Consider the following 27,901-nt stretch of genomic DNA (forward strand, 5'->3'; position numbering starts at 1 on the left):
GTACACATTTGGGATTTGGCTTGTATCGATCGAACGAACACCTCTGTTGTCGTGAGTGAAAGGATCGCGCGCGATTTGAGACAAAAGGCTCAAAAACCGGTCTGCGGTTGGACGAGCAAAGTCGTGACTACCATTGTATCGTTGCTCATTGCATGCATGCTCTATCGCTCGGATCTGAGCAACGTACTGTTTGTCTAGGTATTACATTTCATGTGTGCAAGGACTCGATTGAGCGCGCGATAGTAAAATCATCTGTGAGAACTATCGAACGAATGTTCGATCGACAAGGGGAAGGATTTTAATACACAATTCGCACGTTGGCTCTTCCTCGATATTCGGTTTGTTTACACTCTCAACACACAAGTTTCATGCGCGATTGATTGAGTTTCCTCGCAGCCGCGATGACAAATTGACGGCCGGCCGCACAGAGCGGGGAATATTCCGAACTTGTAGCGCGATGTGTGAGCAATGTGGACTGACCTGACCTAGAATTATGGCTTTACAATGACTTTATCATTCGACCAGGTGGAGCGTTGGCTCGACGAACATCCCCAGCTAGCAGAGGAATATTTTGTGCGCAAGGGCACCGCGCGAATGGTTCAACTATGGAATGAGGCAAGAGAGTGCTCCGATGTCTTTTTCCCAGATACACCGCTTATCAAGAACTGCGGTGAAGGCAGAACAAAGAATTTTCGTTTCAATGACACAGTGGACATCATAAATTCAAACGAGGAGGGGGAAAATAAGGATATATTGACCGACACAAGAACTGAACCTCCAGCGTCCCCCATTACGCGGAGATATTCCGAACCGCAGCGCCAAGCAAGTCCAAAACGACAAATGGTTATAGGTTATAGCAAATTTGGATCTTCGAGTTTTGTCGATTCCCTGGATTTGAGTACTTGCGAAATCCGTGAGGAAAAAGCTAGGCGAGTAAGAAGTCCCCCATCGCGTCAACTTCGGAAAACCAAATCTTTACCGAATTGCGGACAACAGCATGTTCTGGGGGCTCTAATTGAGTCAAAAATTCGCTTGCCCACCTCGACCGGCTTAAACGCCGAGACCAAACTGGATCTAAAGAACAGCAACGAGCGACAGTTCTTTTTCGAGATTGTGCGAGACATAGCGAACGATCTGGACCTTACTACGCTGAGCTACAAAATATTAGTCAATGTTGGGATTCTGACGAATGCTGATCGCTGCTCATTGTTTCTTGTGGAGGGGCCGAAAGGTAAACAGTCTCTCGTTTCAAAGGTTTTCGATGTGCAGGTCGGAGTCCCGAACTCGCCTGCTAAGGATTTCATTAAGCAACAAAAGGAGATCACTGTTCCGTGGGGCAAGGGACTTGTTGGCTATGCTGCAGAAACGGGAGAAACGGTTAACATCCCCGATGCATATGAGGTTTGTAACGTTTTAAGTATAAATAAATCATTAGGAGTTTTAGGCGTATGTAAGCTTGAATTGCCGTTTGCAAAGGATGCCTTCTCGCATATCGCGTTAAAAAAAGGCGACATCTTAATTACCGCTCCATAATCATTCCAACTTGTGTGTGTTCGAATTTTGATAAGTCGTTCGAATCTGGCGCTGTGACGCGCGCGATTGATTTGCGGGCTTTCGAAAGATTCAAGGGAACGGATTTGATATGCTTTGTGCTTCTAGCTAGTTGTATGCATCTTATTCCGTTTCCACTTAATTTGGCGTCCGCGATTCGTTTTAACTAGTGTGGGTTGGAAATAAAAACAGTGTTCTATTTGCAGAAATTAAATTGGGTGCCGACCCGGATCAGGCAAATGGGATGGCTATTTTTGCTCGCCATCAATTCACATCCATTTTATTTGTATTTTACCAACCGAAGCGCACTTTAAAGAAACGTAAACGAGAACTTAACTGTTTTCTTGATATTGAATAATCTCCCGCCTTTGCTTTTTTTAATAAGCCTGCAGAAAATTTGCCATTAAATCGAATGTTCGAAAAACAAAAATTATATCTAGGACAAAATAACAATTTAGCGTTTAGAAAAAAGCTCCCAGCTGAAGTATCATGCATTATAATTTCACAGCATCGAATTTGCATTTGTAGTATTAAGGTTCGTATCTTGGAGAAAATCGTGTCTTTAATATGACCACGGACACTTTAAAGTCTTTTCGGTTATCAAATCGCGCTCAAATTTGCTGTAATGTTATAACGCCGTCTTTCCTCAAATTAAACCGGTCATGCTTAGCTAGTACGCTTTGTGGGTGGCTTATTAAGACATATAGCCGAAATTATACGCGTACGAGTTAGCTCAGACGCGCAATATACCTGTTTGTAACACTTGAACAATGTTGATTGCTTCACCGCTCGCTGCGATCTATTTTCGTCGATATCACTTTTAACCTCGTTCCCTCCGTCAGCGGCAAAATGCGTTAACTTTTCGTCGACCACGCCATGCTTAAATGCATGAAATCGCAATATTTAATACTCCTCGACGTTTATTGTTTGTGCTAGCTTTAACACGGTAGTGTACTTTTTTGTTCTGTCTCTCTGTCGCGCGCTGCATGATCACTGAAGCGCGCTCTATTTTGCGTTAACAATAAGAGACAAAACTGTCTGACAAGTTCAACGTTTGCGTCTAGATGTTGACGGATTTAAACTCTTAAGAATTAATCTGATCTTCGCCCAAGTACATTGTTGACAGGCAAAATCAGACGAGTGCTTATTTTCGCTTGACATTCCCTACGTATGCAAAAAGGCTTCTTTGTGGTATCGCGCGCTGTTTATATACAAAAGTTTGAACTCTATTTAACTTGGAGCGTGGCAAAACGTCCAACCCGGATCTGTCTGTAGCCGGCAAGTTTATTTGTGGCAATCTGTTTTGATGTTCACATGATGAACAGCGGAATAATCAGCATGCCGGTGAAAATGTCGCATTTGAAAGACATTTTTCATGTATTGTTTGTAACTTTAATTAGGCCTAGAAAGGTTCTTTCTCTTTTCTCTTTTGTTTTCCAGTTTTTTTGTTAACTTCCAACAAATCTTTTTACAGTACGTATAGAATTTTTGCTTTTGTTATCAGTGACAATGTTCTCAGAGTCTTTTGAACTTTCTTCGTTATTGTATGTCGCTTTCCTGTTGGTTTTGGATAAACAAAATTTGCAGGTCCTCTGTTAGCCCTTTAGCCTCAAAGTGATCAGTGTCAAATTTCTCCTCACAATATCTTTAACTTGATCAAACAAAGGTTATGAGAAAAAAGAAAATGATCATCAGGCAAAAAGTTTTGATTTTCAAACAGATTCTCCCAACTGGTGTCAGAAGAAATGTATTGAGTACAGTGAGGAGAGTATGTACTTTGATACTAGGAGGGAAAGGGTTGAAAAAAGGAACAAGAAAGGAAGGAAGAAAGACAACTAAGAAAGGGAAAAACTGGAAGGAAAAAAAGAAAAGAAAAGAAAACAACGGTTGTAGACAGCAGGCAGACTATTTTGCAGAAGATACAATAATTTTCAGGGTTCAGAACCAGAACATTAGAGTGGTTTTCAATTGAGTGTCAAAAGTCAATTGTGCATTTGCTTTTGTTTTGTTTTACTACACTTGGTAACTGGTTAACTAAACTTGCACCAAATTTTTCTTAACCAATGAGAAGTAAAACCAAAACAAGTCATGCGCTGTTCATACGCATGTTCCTGCGCTTGGCACTCATGGTTAAATTATGTATTTGCTTTGAATTCTGATTGGTTCATTGTACTGTTTATGTCTGTTGTGATTGGTCGGTGTAATTACTTTGGTTTTGGTTTTATGACATTCAATTGATAATGGCTCTATGGACCTATCGATGTTAAGCTGGTAGTGGGACAGGTCAAGCATAGGTGGGAGAATTGAAAGAGATTGGGTACAGGTTATGGGGAATTTAAGCAGTTTAGGAGACTTTCTAACAAACTTCATTTAGGGGTTCTTTTGCCCATCCACAAATGCCCTGCAATGGGGCATTTGAACGAAAAAGTCTCTGAAGCTAGGTCTTTGCCTCCCCCTTTGCCACTGTAGCTTGACATTGATAGGTGCATTAGCTACAATCTCAGCTAAAAACCATGCAACGTTTTCAATGCAGCTCATGCCCCTTCCCCTGTTCAATGTTGTTTTCTCTACAAAAAATGTTCCATTGTAACAACGGTTACGATCAAACAACATTGAGTAAACATTGAGTGGAAGAGAGAGGCATCTCCTCTGAAAGGAAATTAAGTAGAAGTTAAATTAGATCGGGGGTGGGGGGGGGGGAACTCAGAATTTTTTGTGGGGGTTGGGTGGCTCGGTTCTCCAATCTGTGCAATTAAGTTTCTTACATGATGAACAGTCTGTGCCATAACAGGGTTTATTTGGTGCAATTTTGATTTTAAGGCAAAAAATGTGCTTATGCTAGTCTTGCAAAAACCCTTCAATTACATGACTGCATACACTGTAGCTTTTGTTTTCCAAATAAAAGTCGATCATATTCCCATCAGAATATCAGATGCTTTAAATTCCTTAGTGATAATGCGCCCTTCTGAGTAATGTCTGAATGCACTGTTGGGGTTATCTGTTTTAACATGGATACTTAGGTTCAAGCTATTTTTGTCCAAAAACCCAACCAGTTTGGAAATGCAAAATACCCTCTAATGATATACTCCCCAAAAATAAGCCCTTACATGAAAGTTTAATGAATGCCACTAGCACTAATGACACAACTGATAGATCAGGACCGGGTTGTTCGAAAGCCGATCAATGCTAATCCACGTTTAGATTTTAATCAAGGCTTTCAGCTTGCTCGTTACAAATTGTTTTAAAGGCTAATTTTGAGCTAAAGGTAAAGACTGGTCTAAGTAAAAACTGAAGTCCAAAAATCTTTTGGAAGAATCTTTATCAATTAGCAATTAAACTTGAGTCAAAGTTTTCTTTGTCTCATGTAGTTCCCATTTCAGTAGGAATTTCATTGGGTTCACCTTACAACTTCTACATACAGTGTAGAGTTAATTCTCTGGTCTAAAGTACAGTGTAATTGAGTGAATATCAGCTGAGTGCTTATGCAGGTATATTCTGAAGTGTATGGTACATTGTACTTTGCAGGTCTAGAGCTGTTTGGGAGAATAAACTGCAAGTTAATTTTCAGTTGATTTGGCAATAATAATATCATGTGACCGTACATGTACAAACCTCAAGACTTTATCATTTACATTTGACACTCATATCTGACTTTGTATGATCTACTGAAACATTTCATTTTTATACAGGATCCACGCTTCAACAAAGAAGTCGACCGTCAGACTGGTTACCACACAAAGAGCATATTATGCAAGCCAGTGAAGAATAATGAAGGCGAGGTAAGTGTTAAACCGCCATCAAACGAAAGAAAATAAGAAAAGTTCATTAAAAATAAGGTTATTACTTCCAGAGCTCAGAGCTGATACGTTTTTTTGTGAGTCAGTTAATGACTTTTTGTAAAAAAAGTTTCAGGAATGACTAGGTGAATCAGTTTTCCAGATGTTACACATTCAAACAGTAAACCCAGACACACAGCTTTGATCAGTCTCCACAAAGTTCACTTTGAAAAAATTATCTTTTTAGCAAACCGTAAAATGACTTATTTAATTCACAGACTTGCAAAAAACTTGTCAACTTCTGGCTGTCAAAGTGAAAACGTTATCTTTCATGGACTTTCTTATTTTTCTTGTTTGGCTGTGAGTTTAATACCATACACAGTATAACACATTCATGAATATTGACAGACCTACTGTACCTGTTTAACCCTATTTTAGCCTGTAGGGTCTTTGCAGTTCCCTCTTTTGGGTTACAAAGATGACATGTTTTGAAAGGACATGCATTTATATCCAAATTTGTCACTCTTTTCATATTTGTACTAAACATACTCCTGGAAAACTTTTTGTATGATTGGACTGTAATTGCAATGCGCTTTTTGCTGCCACAGCTACATGTACAGAAAAATTGCATCGCAATAGCATGATCACAGCATGAATTGCTACACGCTTTGGTCTGTGATCATTGTGGAAACATTCCACCATGATCCAGAAATTGGGGTGGTTTTTGCTTTGTACCCAGAATTGGAACCAGATCTCTCACTCAAACAGGAAATCTTGATTCATTAACAACTTGACTGTTACTGGTATTGAAAACAGCTGTCCACACATTACATGTGATAAAAGTTGGGATTTCTCAGACATGGGCTGATTTTGACTGAACAATTTCACATAACCAACAATTTTTTCCGCTGTGTTATGTCAATTTTGTAATTATTTTGTTTCCATTCAGGTTGTTGGTGTAGCTCAAATAATAAACAAGATGCCAGGTCCAGTTCCATTCACCGAAGAAGATGAAGAGGTGTGGTAAATGCTCACTTTGTTAGAGGCCGTTGCCCTCCACTCATTTCTTGACTGTCAGAGCTTGAGATTACGTCTGATTTTTTAGCCAAAACAAAATTTTCACTTGCTGCAGTTGACTAATTCGTCCCTGTGTTTTGAAGATTCTATCAGTTACAGAGGAGGAGTTCTTGGCTAATTTCTTTAGTTCACAACCACAAATGCTTCTGTCACTTGATCGACTTGCTGAAGTGTCAAACACATACAGTATGAAGCCAGTTGAGCGTCCGTTCAGGGCTGCAAATAACGGCCGGTCAACAGACAATGTCCGGTCAAAATTGGGTATTGACCGGACAAATCCTTGGATTGCCGGACATCTTGTCCGGTCCTTTACCGACTCGTTCAGAGAAATTTTAATTTTTAACTATTTGATAATCACGAGGGACAACATTCATGTTTCCAAAAGAAAACAAAAAGAATATAAAACTAGACAAATTAGTGGTCGAGAAATTCCCGGTAGTCACAAATTTCCACGATGTCATCAAGTCCTGTCGCGACCCAAATCAGCGTGTCTTCCGTTATTTTATTTACTTTACGTGTTCCCAATAGGTAGAAGGCTTTACCTTTGGCTAGATACCATGATTGACTCTTAAATAAAGTGATTGATTGTTTGAATGATCGGAAAGCGCTCTCACGAAGATTCAAGAATAATCTCGCAGCACGGAGAATACTCCACGTAGCATTTGTTGCAAAGTGCGAAAAGCGAACGAACCATACGTTACTTCTGGCACACCCTGGAAAACGTGCTTGGTTACTAAGCTTTCTGGTGATTTCATCACTCGATGCAACTCAAAAATGGAGCGTATAACACAACAAGTGGAAGAATAAAGTTGTCTTAAAGGGATTCTAAATGGAAGAAAGTCAGCGAGCGCAACAATTGTACGTGGAATAAGACGCCATGCATTTAATACAATTACATGCAGTGCTGCCGAATTTCGAAATCCTAAGACGTTATGAATATTAAAGTCAAACTTAAGTGTTTCTTGTTTATGTTTACATTTCAGTTAGCTTCTTTTTTCAAATTAATTAAGAGATCGATTGAATCCTTCAGCTTTCATATAATCTGCGAATTTTACTTAACGTTCAGTTGTAGAAATGATGTGGCGATTGCCAAGGTGTAATATTTAATTATAAGTGATTTTTCGCAGATGTAAAGTAAAACGGACAATTGCGGTTATATCTTGCGTAACCGTTCCACGTACTGAATGCGAGGCTGCTTCTGCAGTAAAGAGTAGTAAAACTATTAACTTGTAATTTTTATTGCCAAACCGACTTGGATTTAGTTGTTTTTTAGTTATAATAGGATTACTGTGCAATTTGGGTTTACTATCGGAAGAGTTACGACTGTTAAAATTTGACCGGCCAAAAACGGGCAGTGTCCAAGCAAACACATGTTTGACCGGACAACATGACCGGCGCCTGCCGTTAGTTATTTGCAGCCCTGCCGTTCTTCTTTTATGTAGCTTGCTTGCACGCTTAATGCAATTTATTTTATTTAAGTAGCAAGTCACTGTTAATTTGTTTTTATAATCCTCATTCTTTTTAGGTCTGTGAAATGTATCTGACATTCTGTGGAATAGGGATCACCAATGCCAAGTTGTTTGAACTCTCAGCAATTGAATTCAATAGGAACAGGGTAAGTGATTGCTTGTGTCTTGATGTAACTTGAAGAGATTGGCCAATTTTTTCAAGTTACAATCCAGCCCATCCTGACCATCTGCAGCCAAAGTTAACTACATTTTTGCTAGTTCCTTTGCACTTAGAACAGAGTGTTAAAAATTATTGTTAACACAACTGGACTATCATTTGAACGGTAATAGACCCTTCTCCAAAATGGCGGCAACAGATTTGAATGAGTTAAAATTGAACGGAATGAAACACTAATACCAGCACTGGAAAGAGCACCTTTACTTTAGTAACCTTGCAAAGTTTCAGCATATAAGGTGTTATATCAGCTTAGGAAATGTAAGATGAAATTTGACAAATTTACAGACGTTTGTATGACTAGGGGTGTACGCCATACTCCCAGTCATACAAACGTCTGTAAATTTTCTTTTTTTCAACTTACATTTTCTCAGCTGATGTTATACCTGATATGCTGAAACTTTGCAGGGTTACTAAAAGTAAAAGTGCTTTTTCTAGTGCTGGTGTACACTTTTAATTTTAACTTATATGAATTTTTGGCCACCAATTTAGGAGAAGGATCTATTGTTGACACTGCCCCTTTTAGTAATGGAGGTCTTAAAAGGTAACAGGGTAGAGGATAGCCCCCTTGATGTTACCATCTATAATAGCACATTCTGACACCCCCCCCACCCCCCCCCCCCCCATGTGAAGGGTATGATTTGGAAGTCATTTTGCAGGTTTTATAGTGGAGACTCGTTAGTAACCGTCGTCTGACTGTTGTGGCCAGCAAAATGTCTTTAATTTTGAGACGGCATGCACCATACATGTATGTAGGAAAAACTGTGCCACACCTGCAGTCTGGTGTGTGCACCAAACCAAGGGAACAGGTTTTTTTCCTATACGGACCACCCTCAGCCAGTAAAGAACCTACCAGTAAGCTTTCTTTTCTACTCTTAATTCTATTCTATATTAGTATAAATCTACTAGTGTTCTATCACGAATGCCATTCTCTGATTGGCTACGCTACTCGCCATCTATTCTGTGATAGATAGTGAGTAGTGGTTTTCAACAAAATGGCAGCGGCTTCATCCCATTTTCGAAGTGTCTGCAATAAGGATATAGATAATTTACTTGTTTAGTTTTGACCGACTAGTAGATTTATACTAAAACAATTAGATTATTCGCTCTCGATTTCTACGGTATGCGTGATAGAAATCTCGCGCTCACGATTTCTACGGTATGCGTGATAGAAATCTCGAGCTCATAATCTAATTGTTAAAAAGAAACTTTGCATGTCATTGATGGTGAAGCTCGGCAAGATTTCGTCATTCACATTTTTCTTTGTCTGCTTCATCTGGGTAATGAAATTCACTTTCAACGAACAGAGAAAAAAGAATGTGACCCAGTTTCTTTTCTTTGAATAGGCTTTGCTGGAGCTTGTCCATGACATCTTTGAGGAGCAGACTTCATTGGATAAAGTTGTGCATAAGATTATGCGGCGGGCTTTGTCCATGCTGAAGTGTGAACGATGTTCTGTTCTCCTGTTAATGCACCCAGTTCTTGGCAACAGTTTAGCAGAGGACAGAGCCCAGGTGAATTGTTTTGTTTTGTTTGTTTGTTTGTTTGTTTGTTTGTTTGTTCTGATCACCACTCAAATTCTTCGTGCAAGTTACCTCACTCTTGCATATTAAAGGGACACTGTCACAGTGATTTTGCTATATTTTCGTCAAAATGGCTCAAATATTTGACGAAGAAACTTTTTTCTAACATGAAATTGCTGTTAGAGCACCGAGAAGGAAATATCAAGGTATTTATCCGGGGAAGAATAAACTATACGCAGTTTTTGACGACTTCTCTACAATACACAGGAGGAACTTGAAAAAACTGGCCAATTTTTTCAAGTTGCAATCAATTTCCATCCTAGCCATCCCCAGCAAAAGATAATTAAATAAATAACAGTTTCTGTGCATTATTAGGGTTATTGTTAACACAGCTGAACCATTATTTTGACGATTCCATCAATTCAAATATGTTTTTTTGGCTATTCAAAGTGACACAAAAAATCGGTGACACTGCCCCTTTAACAATGATCATTATGTTGGGAGAATAGTTTGCTCAAGATAATAATATTTCAATTGACTCTTGTGGCCAGTGCATAAGTTGAAATATGAGATTGAGACAAATTTCTAATTTGATAACCTTGTTTAGCAATGTCATTTGCGGCAATTCTAACAATCATGGTTTTTGTAACCGTCAACTTCAACTTTTTTGTTTTCATCTGTTGAGGGCAGGAAAGTTGGATATAAAAAAAGTTAAAAGTTGGATATAATTTTATATTCTTAAACATCTGCTCAGTTGCTTATTTCAGATTTCTTCAATTTCAATTTATTTACATATTCATAATTTATTGTACAATATATACATCTACTCAAGGTAAATTATCCATCTCTTCTGTTGTTTTGTCATTTCAACAGCTTTGTAGGAAATGATTGGAGGGAGTTAAAGCTCCCATACGATATATATGTTCAGTGTAAGCTTTCACGCCGCGAAATTTACTAGAGTAAAAATTTTCACGTGGTGAAATTGATTGGGGTAATAATTTATGGTACCCATAACAACCACCCTCCCCCACCCCCCCTCCATGGCTCGAAGTGGGGTTCATTAAGGAGGAAAGAACTGAACTCAAGGACATTTTGATGGCAGACCCAAAGGAAATAACATTTTTGACTTGCGACAAACAATCATGATATCAGACAAATTCACGTCAGTCTCACTTTCTTTGAGTTATGGAGTCAGAACCAGTCACAAGCTACATGAAGACAATCAGTGAAGTTTATTTTCCCCTGAGTCATAGGTGCTAGGAAACAAATATTTGGCTTAGTTCTTTTGCAGGAATTGTTGTTATTAACGTGCTTGTGTTGACGATCACTTTTTTCTTAGGATTTAAGAATAACAAAAGTGTTCAACCTTCGAGTGTCAGGGACTCGGAATACTAATAGTACAATGTAAGTCTCATTCTTTGCAAGAATGTATTTTAGTTGAATACAATGCAAAATTAAATGCAATTGTAGTGTTGTGTATGATTTTAGCACAGTAAGTTGCATGTAATGGATAAGAAAAAAATTTTCACCTTCATGTTCTATTCTGGTTTTACTCATCCAAACTCAACTTTTGTTGTCCTTGATAAGTTAATAAATTCCAAAAAATCTTAAGTTTCAGGAATCTTGGAAGGAAACAATTCCATGGGTGTATATACAAAGTGTGAAACCTTTTATTGTTGGAAAATCTCAAATAACAGGAAGCTTTGTAAATGCAACATTCAAAGTTACATGTCCACAAATCAAAATGGTGAATAAACTGATGCTATGCATGCAACTCATTTTCATTGATCTGTTCTGCAGCTTCAAAAAAGCAACATTACCAGGTGGAAGCAGAGATTACCATGTAGTGATAGTTTTGTTTTCCAGCCATGTTTACTCTAGTGTAATGTTTCATCTCTCTTTCGTTGTTTCAGTTACAGTGAAGGAAGAGATGATGGTTCTTTCACTACAAGAATAGCCAAGCTAGTTGCATCAACTGGCAAGGTAAAGAACTACTTTTTACTGCAGAAGTACAAACTGAATCTTAATCTCCTTTCTGTGTGAACTACAGCTGACCACATTTCAAGAAATATTGCAAAATGTTTCCCTTTGCTCCCACAAGTCACCTGTAGCTCAGTTGTAGAGCATTCAAACCAGTGATCGGAAGGTATTAGGTTCGACTCCTGATAGGAACACTCGGATTTCGTTTTTCTGAGTATGCCTGCATAACTCACTAAGTGAATAATGCATCTGATCATTCTCAAAATGTTTCCCATTTCTCACACATCCAGAAGTCATAATCTTTGATCCACACTCTTCTTTTCCATTCTCTCCAGACCTTGTCTTGCCCCTTTTCTCAAGGGTACATGCTGCCCTCCCCCCACCCCCTCCACCCTTTCCCATGTGTGTGCCCTCTGTGTTTTCATTGCCTAAAATTAATAACCCAATCTTTCTGATAATTTCTATAATGGACACCGGTGCCTTATTTCAAATGCTACTATGCATACATTCTGCACATCTCAGAATGGGACAAGAAACTCTGATTCCAGGGTATTTTTGCACAGTTTATGACTATTTGCAAAAATAAGATCTTAGCCAGGGCTAACGAAATCCAACATGCAAAATGGGGGTATCCATGCATTTTTCAGAGTTACGTATTTTAATGCTTTTTTAGAATTATTGTTGCTTAATTATCTCTGAAAAATGCATGGTTACCCCTGATTTTCCTTTTGGATTCCTTTTTCTTGCACAGTTGTAAACCACACAAAAATACTGAACTGTCAGTATAGGAGGCACCAACCTTAAAATGATGGCTTTTTTTTTTTTCAGACACTTAATGTTCCTGATGCTGCACAAGATCAAAGGTTAAAGAGAATTGTAAGTTTGTTTTATCAAACATGTAATGCAGTTTTATTCTCACACATATTTTGAATTATTAATTTCAATTAAAAGCTGACATCATTTTAGCACTGCACATACACCGTAGCTACATCAATAAAGCTTTGTTATATTATTGATATTATTTTGGTACAATGGAAAGCTGAAAAGCTTGTGAATACTTGACCTGATTGCACAACTTTCAATCTTTATGGTGCGTGCACGTTTGTTAGTGTATGGTATCTGTTTTTGTCGGATTTCAAATGGACATATTCCAAATTTGTAAACATCTTAGTTACCAAAAAAGGAGCGCTCCATCATCTACAATGGAACCGCTTTAAAATTAATACAACCCACGGACAGACTGGTCATGTTGTCGTTTCATCAACAATCCATTTAGTGAAAATAATACACAAGTTGTTTATTTTAATAGCTTGCGATGAGTTCCGACAATGGGGTGGATGCTCATCGACCAATTCTGTGCATGCCAATCAGAAACAACAAGTTTGAAATCATTGGTGAGTTGATTTAATAAATTATTTTCATTATATAAACACAAATGAAATACCAAGTGAGCCTTCGTGCGAAAACATTACATGTATATCTTCACACGTGACAATAACATGTTATCTTCACATGTGAAAAGATCACCATTGCTATGATTACATAATAAATCGCACCTTTCACAGCAGTCTGCTTACTTGATCTTGATGGCTCCAAAGTTAATTTGGAATCATCACTTTTATAGTACAAATGAGTGCTTTCAATGTATAAGTTTAAATTTGTGATTTCAAAGCTTCCTTGTTTTCTTGTTATAGGAGTGGCTCAGTTGATCAGCAAATTGAACAACAAGCCATTTGATGAGAGCGATGAAACATTGTTTGAGGTATTAAAATTTTTGTTATGTGTATTTTGGCTTGCTAAAATTTAGATGAATGCATTAATTAATATGTGTACATCATGGGTGTTGACATGATGTGACTTCAGCAAGCATGCATCTTGAAAGCTATATTTAACAGACATGAGAAACAGTAAGGTTAATTGGCATCACCCACAAGTTCTTCAAACCTAGCTTTCAAGAAAAAAGTTTAAAAAAATTAGCCTTTGTTCACCCATGAAACACTGATTCTGTGCCAGATCACCACTTTGCCACTTCTCTCTTGGAGGCAGAAAAGTGGATTTATACCTAATCGGTTTTCATGTCACTCCAAGCGTCATGTGGAGAGGTCAGTGTATCAACCATCACACAAGTCTTCTACATATCTGCACTGATGATAAACCTATCTCGTAAAGATGAGAACAACTGTGGGTCATCTTGTACCATACTGGATTGATCTCTGCATGTGGGAACAAATTTGATTTAGTATCAACCCTTCAAGTTGAATATTTGGTTCATGGCCATTTGACAGCTAAGGTTTGTAACTAACAGATGTTCAGGACCAAAATGGTAAAAACCATGGTGCTTAACATGGTTGTAACTTGGAACGTTGAACACATTGTGAACATAACCTGAAAGTTCATTTCAAAGATCAGGAAGCCTTCATTAATGTTGCGGGCTTTTGTCTGATTTTCTTTTAGGCATTTGCCATTTTCTGCGGACTTGGTATTCATAACACCATGATTTATGACCAAATGGCAAAGGCAAAAGCAAAGCAACAAGTAGCAATTGAGGTGAGGAAAACTGCCAGCTGGGTTCTACAATTTATTTTTAAACACTGAAACCCTCAACCATGGGTACACATACATATGCATAGCTGATCAAAATCTGTAAGAAGTATGAGTAAACACATCCTCGGCCACTCCCTTTGTTTTGGTACAAAGTGAAAGGGCACTGATTGCCTTGGTGTTTAATTCTCATAATGTTGTTTTTCAAGGTACTGTCATATCATGCTGCTGCAAAGAGAGGAGAAATTGAGAGACTCAAGGTCAGTGAAATCAGTCTATATGAAATAGAGTGCTACTACTTCACAATATTTGAAGTTTTGAAAATGTGGGATTTGTTAAGATATTTGAATGATGATAAATACCTACTTGCCTAAAGTCAACATCTTATTGCAATTTGGGGCGAGATATTAGCACTTTTATGTTCTGATGACACCATACAACTCTTTTATTCTTGTCGCAGTTCTAAAAGTGAGATATAGATGTAAGCAGTGTTACATTCGGCTGACTCCATACAAATCCTTCTAATTTTGCAACAGTTCTAAAAGTTTGGAATTGAGACAACTTTGTAAAAGTTACACCTTAACATGCTAACCACGATTTGATAGGAAAAAAAAGTGGTGGTCACCAAGTTCATTTTTTTGTTATAATCACGTAAAGTTCAAATTAAGGCTTTATAACAAGTTATATTGTTGCTATGGTAACCTATTAAGTCGAAAAATATGACCATAACTTGTTTACCAATGTTTAGGCAATTCTTTGATGCCATCATTGTAGTATCAACTAATAAAGAGTAGAGTGGAAACTGTTGTGAGCCACCTTAAACTTATCCTGCGTAGCAGGTGTAATCGAAGAGGGGGAGGGAGAGCAAGAAAAAGTGAGAGAAGAAAAGGGGGGACTGCGGAGAGGGAACCCTCTCTCCTCTCCCCCCCCCCCCCAGTCCCCCCTTTGTTCTCTCACTTTTTCTTGCTCCCCTTTCCCTCCCTGATTCACACCTGCTACACAGGCTACCTTAAACTACAGCTCTTTTCAAACATTCTCTAATTTGTTTCCTATCTTATCCTTTTCATCTTATTAGAATAACCCAGTACCCAAGGCTTCTGAATTCAAAGTGGACAGTTTCCAGTTTGACGACTTCTCGCTGGAGCCTGATCAGATGCTTAAAGCATCTCTTAGGATGTTTATTGATTGTGGGTTCATTCATGAATTTCACATAGACTACGAGGTAATTAATGTTCCTCCCAGTTAAACTAATTTCTTGATTTGTTTTTGTAATCAAAGAATCTTGTATGACTGTTAAAATTTGAAGGAGATTTACAAGCTTAGTAAGGGCCACAGGCAAGGGCCAATGGGCTTGCAAATGGTTCGGTTCGGGGAAATGTCTGTTTTGAAAGACATAACCTGCCTCAGAAAATCTGATTAAGGACGGTACCTACTAATAAAGAAGTATTTTTGTGTGGTTTATGACTCTGTGGTGGAAGCAGATCTTAGCAAGGGCTATTGAAAACCAAAACGAAAATTGGGGGTAACCATGCATTTTTTAGAGATACAGTAATTAGGCAACAATAAATTATTCTAAAAAACAGTAAAATACAAAGCAATGTATGAAGCTTTTTTTCTTGGAAACATGCATGGTTACCCCAAATTTTCTTTTTAGATACCGAGAGCACTTGCTAAGTTCTGCTTTCTCCACATAGTAAGTTTTAAGCTGCGCAAAAATATCCCTGTATTAGTAGGCACCACCCATTGGAAGCCCGAGTATCTCGAGATGCGCAGAACGTATGCGCAGTAACAAAATTAGGCACCGTCCTTAAATTGGTTTGCTTTCCCGTTGTGAAGGCTGCCCTATAGCCTTCAGGGTAACTTTGTCATATTTTCCCTCTTGCAGATGAAAAAATTTTAAGGTTTGAGTGGCTTGTTGCTTTGTTATATCTTAATACGGCTACAGACCTTTTACTCTACTGCGCGCTTATGTGGTAATGGGTCAGCTTTTAGCACCAATGACACATGCCTTTTTCCCTTCTATTTCAGGTCCTTTGTAGATGGCTGTTAACAGTACGGAAGAATTATAGAAATGTAATTTACCACAACTGGAGACATGCCTTTAATGTGGCGCAGTCAATGTTTTGTATGCTAGTGGTATGTAAACCGGCGTGTTACATTTGATATAACCATGCTTATAGAGCGGTCTTCAATTGAGTGTCGAAATGAATTTCGCGTTTTCTTTTAATTTACTTAACTACGCTTTGTGATTGGTTAGGAAAACTCGCGCCACTTTCTCCACCAATGAGAAGCAAAGCCAATGTATGCTGCTCATCGTATTGCTTTATTTACCTCTGCTGCTCACATACTGGGAGGTAAATGGCTTCTGGCTTCCAACAAGAAAAAGATTGAATGTTTTCTGTTTGGTTCTCCGGATTTGCAATTTCAGTCGAATGTTCGTTTATTCGAGCAAGTTCAGTGATTTATTTACCATTCATCTTGTTTATCTTAGTGTAGCTTTGTAGTTTTCTTTTGTTAACTTATTGTACTCGTGTTAGCCCTGTTAATTAGTCCGTCTCTGCCGTGTGTTTATGCGGGTTAGTTGATCCAAAGTAAGCTCTCTCGATGAGCACTTAGTTGCTCTCAGAGCAAATGTCGTGTTCAAATTAACAATTGATTCATGCGTCAGCTTGCTTCATCGAGATATGAAGCACGCGGGAAGTTTGGAGAGCACGAAAGATACGTAAGAGTTGCTCGAGGCGTAGCCGAGAGCAACTCTAGCTTCTTGAGTGCTCTCCAAACTTCCCAAGTGCTTCATATCTCGATGAATGCACAGCTGACGCATGAATCAATTGTTTTATAACATTTTCAACGGGGTAGTTTTTAAACCCGTTCATTCTAGGTTGGCCAGAGGTTTCCCAAGCATTCAGCCAATGTGCAAAATGGTAATAAACAACCCCATGTTCGGCAAAAATACACATCTTACAGGGTAAAAAAGGCAACACCCCTTTGGTCTAAAGTAGTTAAAGTTTCTAATTATGGAATAAAATACACTGGTTGCCAATTAAAAATTTTCTAAAAAACAAACTTGAAAATTTAATCCTCGCGTTTAATACATCACTTACATGGGAGAATTCTTTCCGCTTGCGAGGACATGTCGGTTTGTTTACGCAAGATTTACGCAGTTGTCACGTCTAATGAATGAAAATAGAAAGAAAACAGACAACTGAAGCTTCCCTAAATGAAAAATTTATTCAGTTAAGTCTTCGTTCTAAGAAGCAAAGACGTACAATTTTTAATCCGAGACGATAAACGCGCAAGTGATTTGAAGTGAAATTGCAAGTCCATTTTGAAGTGAATTTATCGAACCGTGTGCACGGTTTTCAAAAATTTCGCAAAAAAAAAACTGTTAGGAATACGAAGAAGCGGTCAAGTAGAAAAGTATATTTAAGTACAAATTCACAATCAAACCTGTAATTTCTTGTAAATTGAATTCCCACAAGTACTCGAACGTCACCAAGAAAGTTCGTGGCTTATAATCAGTAAATAAGTCTTAATGAACTGAAATGTCTGCTTGCTGATCGTCGGCTGGATAAAACAACAATATGTCCTTGAAGCACAATTTCTTCGCCGTTAATTATCGGATTTCCGCTTTTGAAACTATCGAGTATTCCATAGCAGTTTTTCTTTCAGTTTCTCGTTTCGAAAAGGTGTCTTTTCCCTCCGAGAAAGCGAAATTGGCGCCTGAAAATTAATAGTTTTGCGAGACACGATGTCACGGGCCTTGTTCTCTTTTTTCCTTTTCTTCAGGTTTTTTCGGGAGTCAAAAACTCTAATCCCAAAGAAAAAGTGGGAAGAGCTTCTTCATCAGCTGATTCCCTTGTTGTCATCTGTAGTTAAACGTTTTGCTGAAGATTTCTCCCGAGTTCTCACCGAGTTCTCGAGGCATTTGTTTTCTGACGTCATCAGCGTGCACAATAGGAATATGAAGCACGCTCGCGCAATTGAATTTGATTGCACAAATTTACTAGCTATGTTATAATTCATGCTATTGTTAAAAAAAAAAACATGGCCAAGCTGTTTTTTGCAACGTATTCCTTTAAAAAAAGACCAGATTGAATTTGTGCGCGAAATGAACTAGTGGGTCGAAAATTCTGATAAAAACAGGCAGCAAGTTAATTTGATTAGAGAAAGAGAGAGGATATTTGGATTTGTTTGTTTTTCTTTGTAATGGATAGATGGTTTTATCTCTTTTTCATCAGACTGGAGGTATGAATAAGTATATGAGTAACCTGGAATGTCTCGGTTTGATTGTCGGCTGTTTGTGTCATGATCTGGACCACAGAGGGACAAACAACGCTTTTCAGACCAAGTAAGACTTCATTATGATAACGCATCTCGAGTTGAACTTCCCCTAAGCCTACGCAAAAGCAAACCTTATAATTTTTCGCTAAGCCTACGCAAAAGCAAACCTTAGAAACTCTTGACTTGAGCCTAAACCCCGTCTTATTGATGTAGAGGTAATGCTTTTAGGTCGAAGTATTTTGGTTCGAAGAAAGAAGTAGTTACTTCTATCTTCCAGGGAATTGGGGTTTCATCGTTTTCGTCTCCCTCCCCCCCCCCCCCCTTCCTTTCCCTAGCTGTGGGAGGAGAGGAGAGGATAGGATAAGAGATCCTTTGTCTTGCAGCTTGTAGCTCAAGTTGCGTTCGCATAACAGTTCTTCACACAGATGATATTTCGTATATTTCAATTTCATTTATCCATACTGTGATTAGCGATGAAAGGGAAAATATTGTGAGTGGAAAAGAGGAAATGGGTTTTCTATGCACCCTAAATCTGAGTTTCTGGAACAGACCAGGATACAGCTGGCTATTCCAAGCTGTTCTTCAGATTTATTTATCGAAAAGAAAGTCTTCGGATTAATAACGAATGTTTGGTTTATCAACAGAGTTGATAACTAAAGGTAAATTGGCCTCCGTAAAGAGATTCGAGTGTTGACGTTTCGAGCGTTAGCCCTTCGTGAGAGCGAAGAGACGAAGGGCAAACGTTTGAAACGTCAGCACTCGAATCTCTTTCCGGAGGCCAATTTACCTTTAGTTACCAGCTCTTTTGATAAACCAACCATTCGTTTCTACTCCCTACCGACGGAGCACCATAGGTTAATAGACAGACAGACAGCTTGTGGGGTCGTGCCTTGGTATAGTTGATAAAACAAAAAGTAAAATACTAAAAAATACACTATAAAAAACACTATGTACAATTCATAACGTGTTGTATTCTTTATTGCTGGTTCTAGGACAGACTCTCCATTAGCCAAGCTTTACACGACATCTACGTTAGAGCATCATCACTTCAATCACGCCGTCATTATTCTCAGCACAGAGGTGAGTGATTTCCAGTAAAATATATTAAATACAAGGAAGGCTGTTTCATCCGATTTCCAAACACCAAGAGGTGAGCTGAAAAAACGACGCAAAGCGGAGCTTTGTTAACCAACTTCGAGGTGTTTGAAAATCGGATGAAACACTCTTTCGAGTGTTTAATATAGCTTCTCAAACCATTAACAACTCCTGGAGAAATGTAAAGCAAAAGTTCACCAAATTTTGTGGTAGTCAAGATCACATTTCCAAACCTCCTTCGCGGAGGTAATTTCCTTTGTTTTCTTTGCATGAAATATTAACGAGGGATGTCCATTTTGCTTAATACATGTGGGCATTCAATTCCAAGCAGTGTAACATCCCATCTTACAACCGAAACATCTGAAACGTTAGTTGCCATACATGTAAAACGTAAACCTGAATTAAAGACTCTCTTTTAAAGCAGACTTATAACTTGTTATTCAAGAAATCAAAATACTCGTGTCTTTTTTTCTGCACGTTAATGAGATAATGAAATGTTGCTGTTTCCATTTGCTTCCAAAGGGCCACAATATTTTCCAGAAACTGAACGCAGATGAATATAGACAAGTTATTAGTTACATAAAGCATTCTATCCTCTCGACGGATTTAGCTGTGAATTTCAGGTATGTTTATTGGACCTCGCAACGATTCAGTCATCCGCTTTTCTGGACTAAAGGACGCTTCAATACTCATGTACCGATTTATCAGCCTGTGCCCGGTTGTTCGAAAGCCGATTAACGCTAATCCCCTATTAGAAATTAACCGAGGTTTTGACGTCGCTCGTTACAAATGTTTTAGAAAGCTAATTTTAAGAAAACGCTTAAGGAAAGCCCAAGTCAAAACTGAGGAACAAAAGTCTTTTTGAAGAGTTTTCATTGGTTAGTAAATAAACTCGAATCAAAGTTCACGTCAACCCAGGATTAGCTTAATGCCAGAGCGCAAGGCCCAGTTGTTCAAAGCGCGATTAAGCTGATCCTGTATTAATGTGAACTTTGATTCAAGTTTAATTGCTAATCGCTAAAGATTCTTCCAAAAGATTTTTGCCCCTCAGTTTTGGCTTAGACTTTTCTTTACCATTAGCTTAAAGTGAGCCTTTAAAATCATTTTTAATGAGCGACATGAAAACCTCGGTTAACTTTTAATCGTAAATTAGCGTTAATCGGCTTTCGAACAACCCGGCCCTGATCCCTGATAAGTAGAGCCAATTTACACGTTACAATTTGTCGGCCGATCTATTTTCCTGTCGGTCTTGCTCGAGGTGAAAATCGGCCCGCTCCAAAAAATCTGTAGCACTGCCACATATTTTTATAAATCGAGTCGATTTCCGTCTGCTCATTCATTCTCTTTCTCGAATTGAGCCAAGTCGGTACGTGTAAATTGCCCTTATAAGGCACGCAGTGATTTCTCGGCCCGACAGCACCGGATCCTCAGGGTTCGTACTAGTCATGGAAAACCTGGAAAGTCATGGAATTTTAGAATTTCATTTTCCAGGCCTGGAAAGTCATGGAATTTAGGTGTGGGTCATGGAAAGTCATGAAAATGATGTTTATTAAAAAGTACAAAATAAATTGGGTTTTTTGCGAAGAAAATAGCGAAAACATACCCAAAATGAAAGATGATTTCCAAGAAAATGGTCAAATTTAGGTCATGGAAAACGTGGAGAAGTCATGGAAAGTCATGGAATTTCAAAAGCTCAAAAGAGTACTTACCCTGGATCCTGAATCTAAGAGTGTCTTTCACAAACTATTTACGGCCGATTCGTGTAATTGAAGTCGGCCCGATGTATAACATCTGGTGGGAACTCTCAAAGAAATCGCCACGTCAATCAAAATTCAAAATAGGGTGCCAAAATGCACCTACGATTTGCGCTTCGATACTGTCGGGTCTTTCGTAAAGCCCATATTTAAGTGTTGTAAAACCAGTACCAAAGTTATTACTCTAGCCAATCAGAACAGACGTAAACAGCATAATCAACCAATCAGAATTCGAAGCAAATACACGTAATCGGTGTCAAGCGCGGGAAAACGCGTGCGACCAAGACACGATTGGTTTAGGTTTGCTGCTCATTGGTTGAAAAAGTAGCGGGAGTTTTGTTAACCAATCACGGAGTGCACTAAAACAAAACCAAAGCACACGCGAAATTGCTTTCGACATTCAATTGAAAACCGCTCTATCTGTGTTAAAGTGAAACATTTTTTATGCTCTTATTGTTTTCTTACACAGGCAGCGATCAACATTCTTCCCTCTTGTTGAAAGAGGATGCCTGGATCCTTCTATCCCGGATCACAGAGACATGCTCAAGTAAGATTTGAAATGCCCAGTTTCTAACATGACTCGGAGGCTTTCTGGCCGATTCTCTGTATCCTCATTTGTTTTCTTTTCCTTGTATTGACAGTTCAAGACCCTTCTGAAAATTAACAGACAGGTCCGAGTTATTTGAAGCCCAATTACGGTGCGACGCGCCTTACCGTGGCCACCCAACAAACCTTTTTTACAAGTTAGCCAATCAGGATCCGCGAATTTGATTAACGGTCACGCCTCCTTGCAAAGTCCAACAGGCAAGTGACGCAACAACGAATTATTGAAAACATGTCGTTTTGTATTTTATGACTAACTTCTAAAAAAAAGTTTGATGTGTGGCCACGGTAAGGCGCGTCGAACTGCAACGCTTATCCTGGGATTACTATGAACAAAACTTGAAGGTTGTCATGGTAGTTCATTTGGAATAGCACTAACCTCGGCCCAGGAATGTTAAGCTTACAGCAACTCCTCAAAGCATCTAAGGCGCGAATACTTTTGCGATGCAATCACTAAGGGCGTCAATGAGACAGTTACACATGCATTTAAGGGGACGAACGCTGACCATCACTTTCTGTTGACGGTGATTGTAACTTATTGTAAGGATGCGCCGGACAGAGCTGAAAAACGTTTTACGCATTCTTTAGCCCTAAGGTGATAAACTCGGGCTTGAAGTTTGTAAACGTCGTGTCCAGAGAGTCACGAAAGGCCAACTGCACAGCTAGGGATCGTATTTTCTCAAGCAAACAAATTTGAAAACTTTGCACACCCTATAGATCTTTTAGAAATTAGATTTTGTCTAAGTAGGCTTGTGTTTTCGATTACCACGATATTTTTTTCGGGTTCAATCCCAACTTTGTTTTCCCGCGAGTCTTCCCATTCGCTTGAGCCCACGTTTCTGGCCGCATGCCAGTGACGTAGGGAATACGTTATTCAGCTCTGTCGCTGCGCCGTAATTTGTGTCTGCATTTAGACTGTTCACAGTCCCCCTATTTTTCCGTGGGATTGTCGAGACTGGCACGCTTCGATGGAGCTGTCGCCATCTTGGTTTGTAAAAGCGAGCGCGATCTAGGGAAAGAGTCTTAACTACCGAGGGGAGCTAACCCCCACTCCCCTCCCCTCGGTAGTTCAGACACTCTCCTCAGATCGCGCTCGCCTTTTTAAACCAAGATGGCGACAGCTCCATCGAAGCGTACCAGTCTCGACAATCCCACGGAAAAATAGGGGGACTGTGAACAGTCTAGTCTGCATTTGAAAGTAACAAGTTTTGCTTTGTTAGGGCGATGATGATGACTGCTTGTGATCTCAATGGAACAACAAAGCCCTGGGAGATCCAGAAAGAGGTATCTGTGCAATTTACTTCTAAAGACTAGTTACTGCCATTTGGCACAGCGGTACAATGAGTGCGCTACCATGGTATTTCCATAGAAACAACCAGGTGTCAAAATGGAAACAGTTTTAAAATTTTTGGTATTTGCTTCACTTTAGAGGGGATAAGGCCCAAACAAAACCGCTAAGGTTGTTGTCTGTAAGAAACTTCTCAAAAGGGCTCACTAGTCACACCTTTTTTACCCCCAAAATTTTCCGAGCAATAGTGAAATTTCTGCTTGAAACCTAGCGCTCGTGTCCGTCGCATATAAGTTTATTTTCATCGTGGCAAATCTCGCTGCCGGGTTCTCTAGGGGTAAACTACCCGGTGAAAAGAAATGTGTTCTCTGAGAGGTGACACTCGGGAAAGTTCATCTGCAAGGGAAGGATGATTGTCCTTAGTGCGGAAACGGCGAGAATGGTGGAGGCTGAACTTGGGAACGTAGTGGTGCCCACTATTCAGTCATTCGCCAGTGTCCCTTTGGAAATGCAAATAGCGGCAGTTACAAACTTTCAATAAGGATTCAGACAAGAATTGAGAAACAGAAAAAGTTCGGTCAGGAAAGTCGTAAGACCCGAAAGACCCTAGATTTCTTCGAGTGAAGTATTTCACATTTGTTCGACTGTTATCTACATTAAACTCTTCGTTTTTCAGGTTGTCCATTTGGTAACAAGCGAGTTCTTCCAGCAAGGAGATCTTGAGCGAACCACCCTCAAAATGGAACCCTCCGTAAGTATAAACTGTGTTTAGCAACGTTACCAAAATATGTAAAGTACGTGACCAGGCATTAGTAGTCATTTCATTACTAGAGGTGCTGTGCTCAATTACAGAACTGATGAAGGTCCCGTTTGTTCAAAGAGTAGATAACTTATTTTATTTGTTTTATTTTGTTCAGTTATTCACCACGACATACATTCATAGAAAGTTACAGTGAATAATAGACTAAGATCTTACATAAGTTTACAGTGAATAATAATAGTAAAAGAAGAAGTAAGAAGTGGCGAGGAGACCTCAAGAAACCCCCGGGCTTATACTGAGAGGTCTCCTCGGAGAGATGTTAGGACTGTAAGACTAGTAATGACATTGTATATAGATTTTTTAACATACGGTGGTAAGACTAACTTGTCGCTAACCATCAGATAAAATGTATTAGTTGGAGTACATTTTATCCGCTGGATAATGATTTATCCGCTGGGTAACGTTATCCGCTCGTTGAACAACCGGGGCCCAGTACTTTATAATTCAAGCATTGTTGAAAAGAATTTTTTTTAGCTTTTCTACACAATATTAACATTTGATACACCTTCAAGCCCCCAATAGTAATCAGCATCTGATTTCCCCTTTGATCAAACATACGGGTAATGAGAAAAAAGCAAGTGATCGCCGAAGATATCATTTGGTCGCCAATTTATTTGAATTAAAATGAACTATGGTAACCAACTGATGAGGTCTCGAGGGAAACTACTTGCATAGTCAAAATATGTAATTATTACACATTAATTATTACATATTACATTTGAATTCAGATAAAGTTAATTTGTTGAAACTAACTGCAAATGATGTGTTTCCTGATCAAGATATAAAGCTTATTCTTTTGCTATTTACTTGTCGGAAGTCTCTTTGCAATCAATCAATCAATCAGTCAATCAATCAATCAATCAGTCAATCAGTGGATTAATGAATCAATCATCAATCAATCAGTGGATTAATGAATCAATCATCAATCAGTCAAGTGTCTTCCTTTAAGGAGTCTTTGTTATTAGGGATAGCTCACTCGGTTCCAAAAAACCGAAAGCTAATGTAAACCGCACTCTGTAATGGCCGAGTACTTCCATAATTCGGAACATTACTTTTGTGCTTTCACGTAATGTCACCGCTTGTTTCGTTGCTTGAAATGTAAGTTCATTGGATTTTTCTCGTAGGCTTTGATGGATAGACAGAAGATTGACGAACTACCTGCGCTTCAAGTACAGTTCTTTGAGAGTACAGGAATTCCCGTCTTCAAGGTACGTATACTATGCTAATTGAAATTATCATTTGATAGCGGGTAAATGATTTTGTGAAACAACGCTGTTAAAGTCGCGCCACTGCAGTTACCGGTGGACATAATCCATAATCTGAAGCACCATCGCTACAAGGAAATACACTGCCGTTTTTCTTTTAAGTAGTACAGCTGGAAACACTGATCAGTCATCTGACATTGTGCCCGACCTCTTTAATTTGCCCTCGGACATGGTATTCTTGCGCAAAAATGAGTTCAAATTTGTTGGGAAGATCTTGAGTTGGCGAAATTTCTGTATTAAAGGGCCTGGCCATTCTCACCCTTAGTTGTTGTTAATCAAACCATCATAGCGTAAACAGCTGACGAACAACATGTGTCATTTGTACGATCCTTACTGATAAACTGAATCGGAGTAATTTTACGAATAACCCATGTTGACCGAATTTGAAACTGATGTCTTATATTTCTGTGGTGATATGGTTGGATTTTGAGGTACACTTTTACAGGGGACGGTTGTGTAAACAACGTGCCAAACTTAACCACGTCTAAATTTGCGTTTCACAGTCACAAAGGTGTGAAATGAAGGAGGAGCTTGCCCTTTTGTAGTGGAACTTCTTGTTACGTCGCCCCTGAAATGCGCTGTAAACTTAAAAGTCGCATGTGCTGATTGATTGTGTCTAAAATAAACGGTCCAAGGAACAGGTGGGGGGGGGGGGGGGAAGGGGTTAAACCTCTTCCCCCTCTTCCAGGAACGATGCAGAGTGGATCGCTGGGGGCATGTCTGTTTGAATGTTGATTAATGTTGAGAGAATTTTGATTCTGATCACGGTTTTGTCATTAGGCCTTGACTCGGTTTAACCCCAAGATAAAGCCTCTCCTTGACGGAGCAGAATCGAATAAAGACCGATGGTGTGAGCTGGAAAGAGAACGACAGGCGCGGCAAAAAGAGGAGGATGACGTCAAACAGCAGCAAATCACGTGACATTACGAGTGCCTTGTCGTCTTGAATCGCCTTCGTGACTGCAGCCAATAGACACCTGAAAATGGTCGGACTCAATCGGAACTTCCCGGAAAACGATCGGATTTCATCGGCACTTGTCTCTAGAGGTTGCCTCTTCGAGGTTTAGTAGGGAATCAGCCACCAACAACTGGAAGCCTTCCTCGCCCAATCGCACTGTTCTCATTTTCAAGGTACTATTGATCCCCAGTTTCCTTGCGCCCTTGAAAGAGCGAGGGAGTTCGGACACGAAAAATAGGCATTAACTAAGGACGTTAATCATTTGCCAGGTGTAACTGGTCAGGTTGTGAAGATTCGCATTCCTGAGGGGCTTTTCTTTTGGACGAGTTGCCGAGACGAATCCCGTCGTGCGAACTATCCGTTTACAAAGAGAAGAAAAATGTATTTACAGAGACCTAAATCTTGTGTCTCGCTTCCTGAGAATTCAAACTGGCGTGAACAGCCCTTTTTACAGTTGTGTACTCAGTAACCTAGCTTTGAATGGAAGCGACGCTGGAGTTAACTTGATATAAATCTCAGTGCTTTTGATACGTAAATGCAAACTAGTTAGCCCAAGAGCAGTACAATTTTCATGTGAAAAGTAGTGAGGTTCTATCAAAAATGGGTCAACTCCAGCCTCACTTTAACTCAAAGGCCAGGTCACCAAGCACACAACTGTAAAATGAGATACTGAAGCTACTGCTCCATGATTTTTTCTGCCATCACCCGTTTGACTGCAGTTGTGTTGGTCGCAAATAGGTCCTTATCACTCGGCGGCCATGTTGAGTCTCGGGGGAATAAAAAGCTCTGTTTTTGCACGACAAGCCTCGGCCAGACGCGAATTCAATGCGAGGCTAGCCGTGCAAAAACAAAGCTTTTTATTCTCCTTGATACTCAACATGGCCGCCGGGTGATAAGGGTCTATTGCCTCTTGTGTTACTATCAGTAGTGAATGCACTGAATGCCGGGAGAACAAGTACAATCAGACTAACTGCCCCCGCCAAATGATTAACGTTCTACTTCTAAGGTGCAGCACAGGGAAATAAGTTGTCGGTGAATTGTATTTTTTCTACGAAATTACTTCAGGTAAATAGTGGCATGTTTCCCCTGTCTGTACATTCAAATAGGGTAAATTTGTAAAAGTTAATCGTACAAAGTTCTGTTCAGCACTACTTTAATTTGTTGTCTTTTACTTTTGTTTTAAAAGGGGAACTTTCTTTCAAATCGCAAAAAGAGATCTTCTTTGAATATTGATAGATGTATTTTTTCATTCAGTGTCACAGTCATACTCGGAGAAAAAGTCGTATTTCTTCCAACAGGAGTCAAACCTATGACCTAGTAGCTAGTAATCGAAAGGTCGTAGGTTCGACTCCTGTCAGTAGAACGCGAATTTTTTTTCCCAGTTTGCCTGTGTCAATGACTGAAAACTAAAAAAAAAATACATCTATCAATTATTCACCAGGGACAGGTTCACAAATCTCTCATAAGTTAAGATACATCTTAAGAATTGTTTCTTAACAATAGGCTAATGTTATTTTAACAATAGACTATTGTTATTTTAACAATAGTCTATTGTCATTTTAACAATAGACTATTGTTATTTTAACAATAGGCTATTGTTTAGAAACAATACTTAGGATTCATCTTAATTTAGGAGGTCTTTGTGAATGTATCCCCAGGTTTAAGATCTAACATCACATTTCTTTCTTCGAGTATCGTTGCAAG

The 27,901-nt window shown here is 39.1% G+C and overlaps 1 protein-coding gene across 1 annotated transcript; it reads left to right on the top strand.

Annotated features, from left to right (window-relative positions):
• On the top strand, positions 1 to 27,738 carry LOC146471347 (dual 3',5'-cyclic-AMP and -GMP phosphodiesterase 11A-like). Its single transcript, XM_085120973.1, has 22 exons — positions 1 to 1,401; positions 5,241 to 5,330; positions 6,277 to 6,345; positions 7,930 to 8,019; positions 9,434 to 9,601; positions 10,950 to 11,014; positions 11,524 to 11,593; positions 12,419 to 12,466; positions 12,900 to 12,984; positions 13,285 to 13,352; positions 14,045 to 14,137; positions 14,341 to 14,391; positions 15,207 to 15,353; positions 16,160 to 16,267; positions 18,373 to 18,482; positions 19,408 to 19,495; positions 20,033 to 20,133; positions 21,734 to 21,811; positions 23,088 to 23,151; positions 23,832 to 23,906; positions 25,100 to 25,183; positions 26,021 to 27,738. Exons 1-22 carry the CDS (start codon positions 505 to 507, stop codon positions 26,159 to 26,161), a joined length of 2,790 nt encoding a protein of 929 aa, XP_084977099.1. The 5' UTR covers positions 1 to 504; the 3' UTR covers positions 26,162 to 27,738.
• Positions 27,739 to 27,901: the final 163 nt, after the last annotated feature.

This window comes from Pavona decussata, unplaced genomic scaffold (assembly GCF_977016875.1).
Source record: "Pavona decussata unplaced genomic scaffold, jaPavDecu1.1 SCAFFOLD_105, whole genome shotgun sequence".
NCBI lineage: Eukaryota > Metazoa > Cnidaria > Anthozoa > Scleractinia > Agariciidae > Pavona > Pavona decussata.

What these genes read in the sequence shown, in the direction of transcription:
- LOC146471347 (XM_085120973.1), top strand. Translation starts at nt 505, where the DNA reads ATGACTTTATCATTCGACCAGGTGGAGCGTTGGCTCGACGAACATCCC. An exon ending in ATCAAAGGTTAAAGAGAATT is followed by an intron (nt 12,467 to 12,899) that starts GTAAGTTTGTTT and finishes TTATTTTAATAG; the next exon opens with CTTGCGATGAGTTCCGACAA. An exon ending in CCTGGGAGATCCAGAAAGAG is followed by an intron (nt 23,152 to 23,831) that starts GTATCTGTGCAA and finishes TTCGTTTTTCAG; the next exon opens with GTTGTCCATTTGGTAACAAG.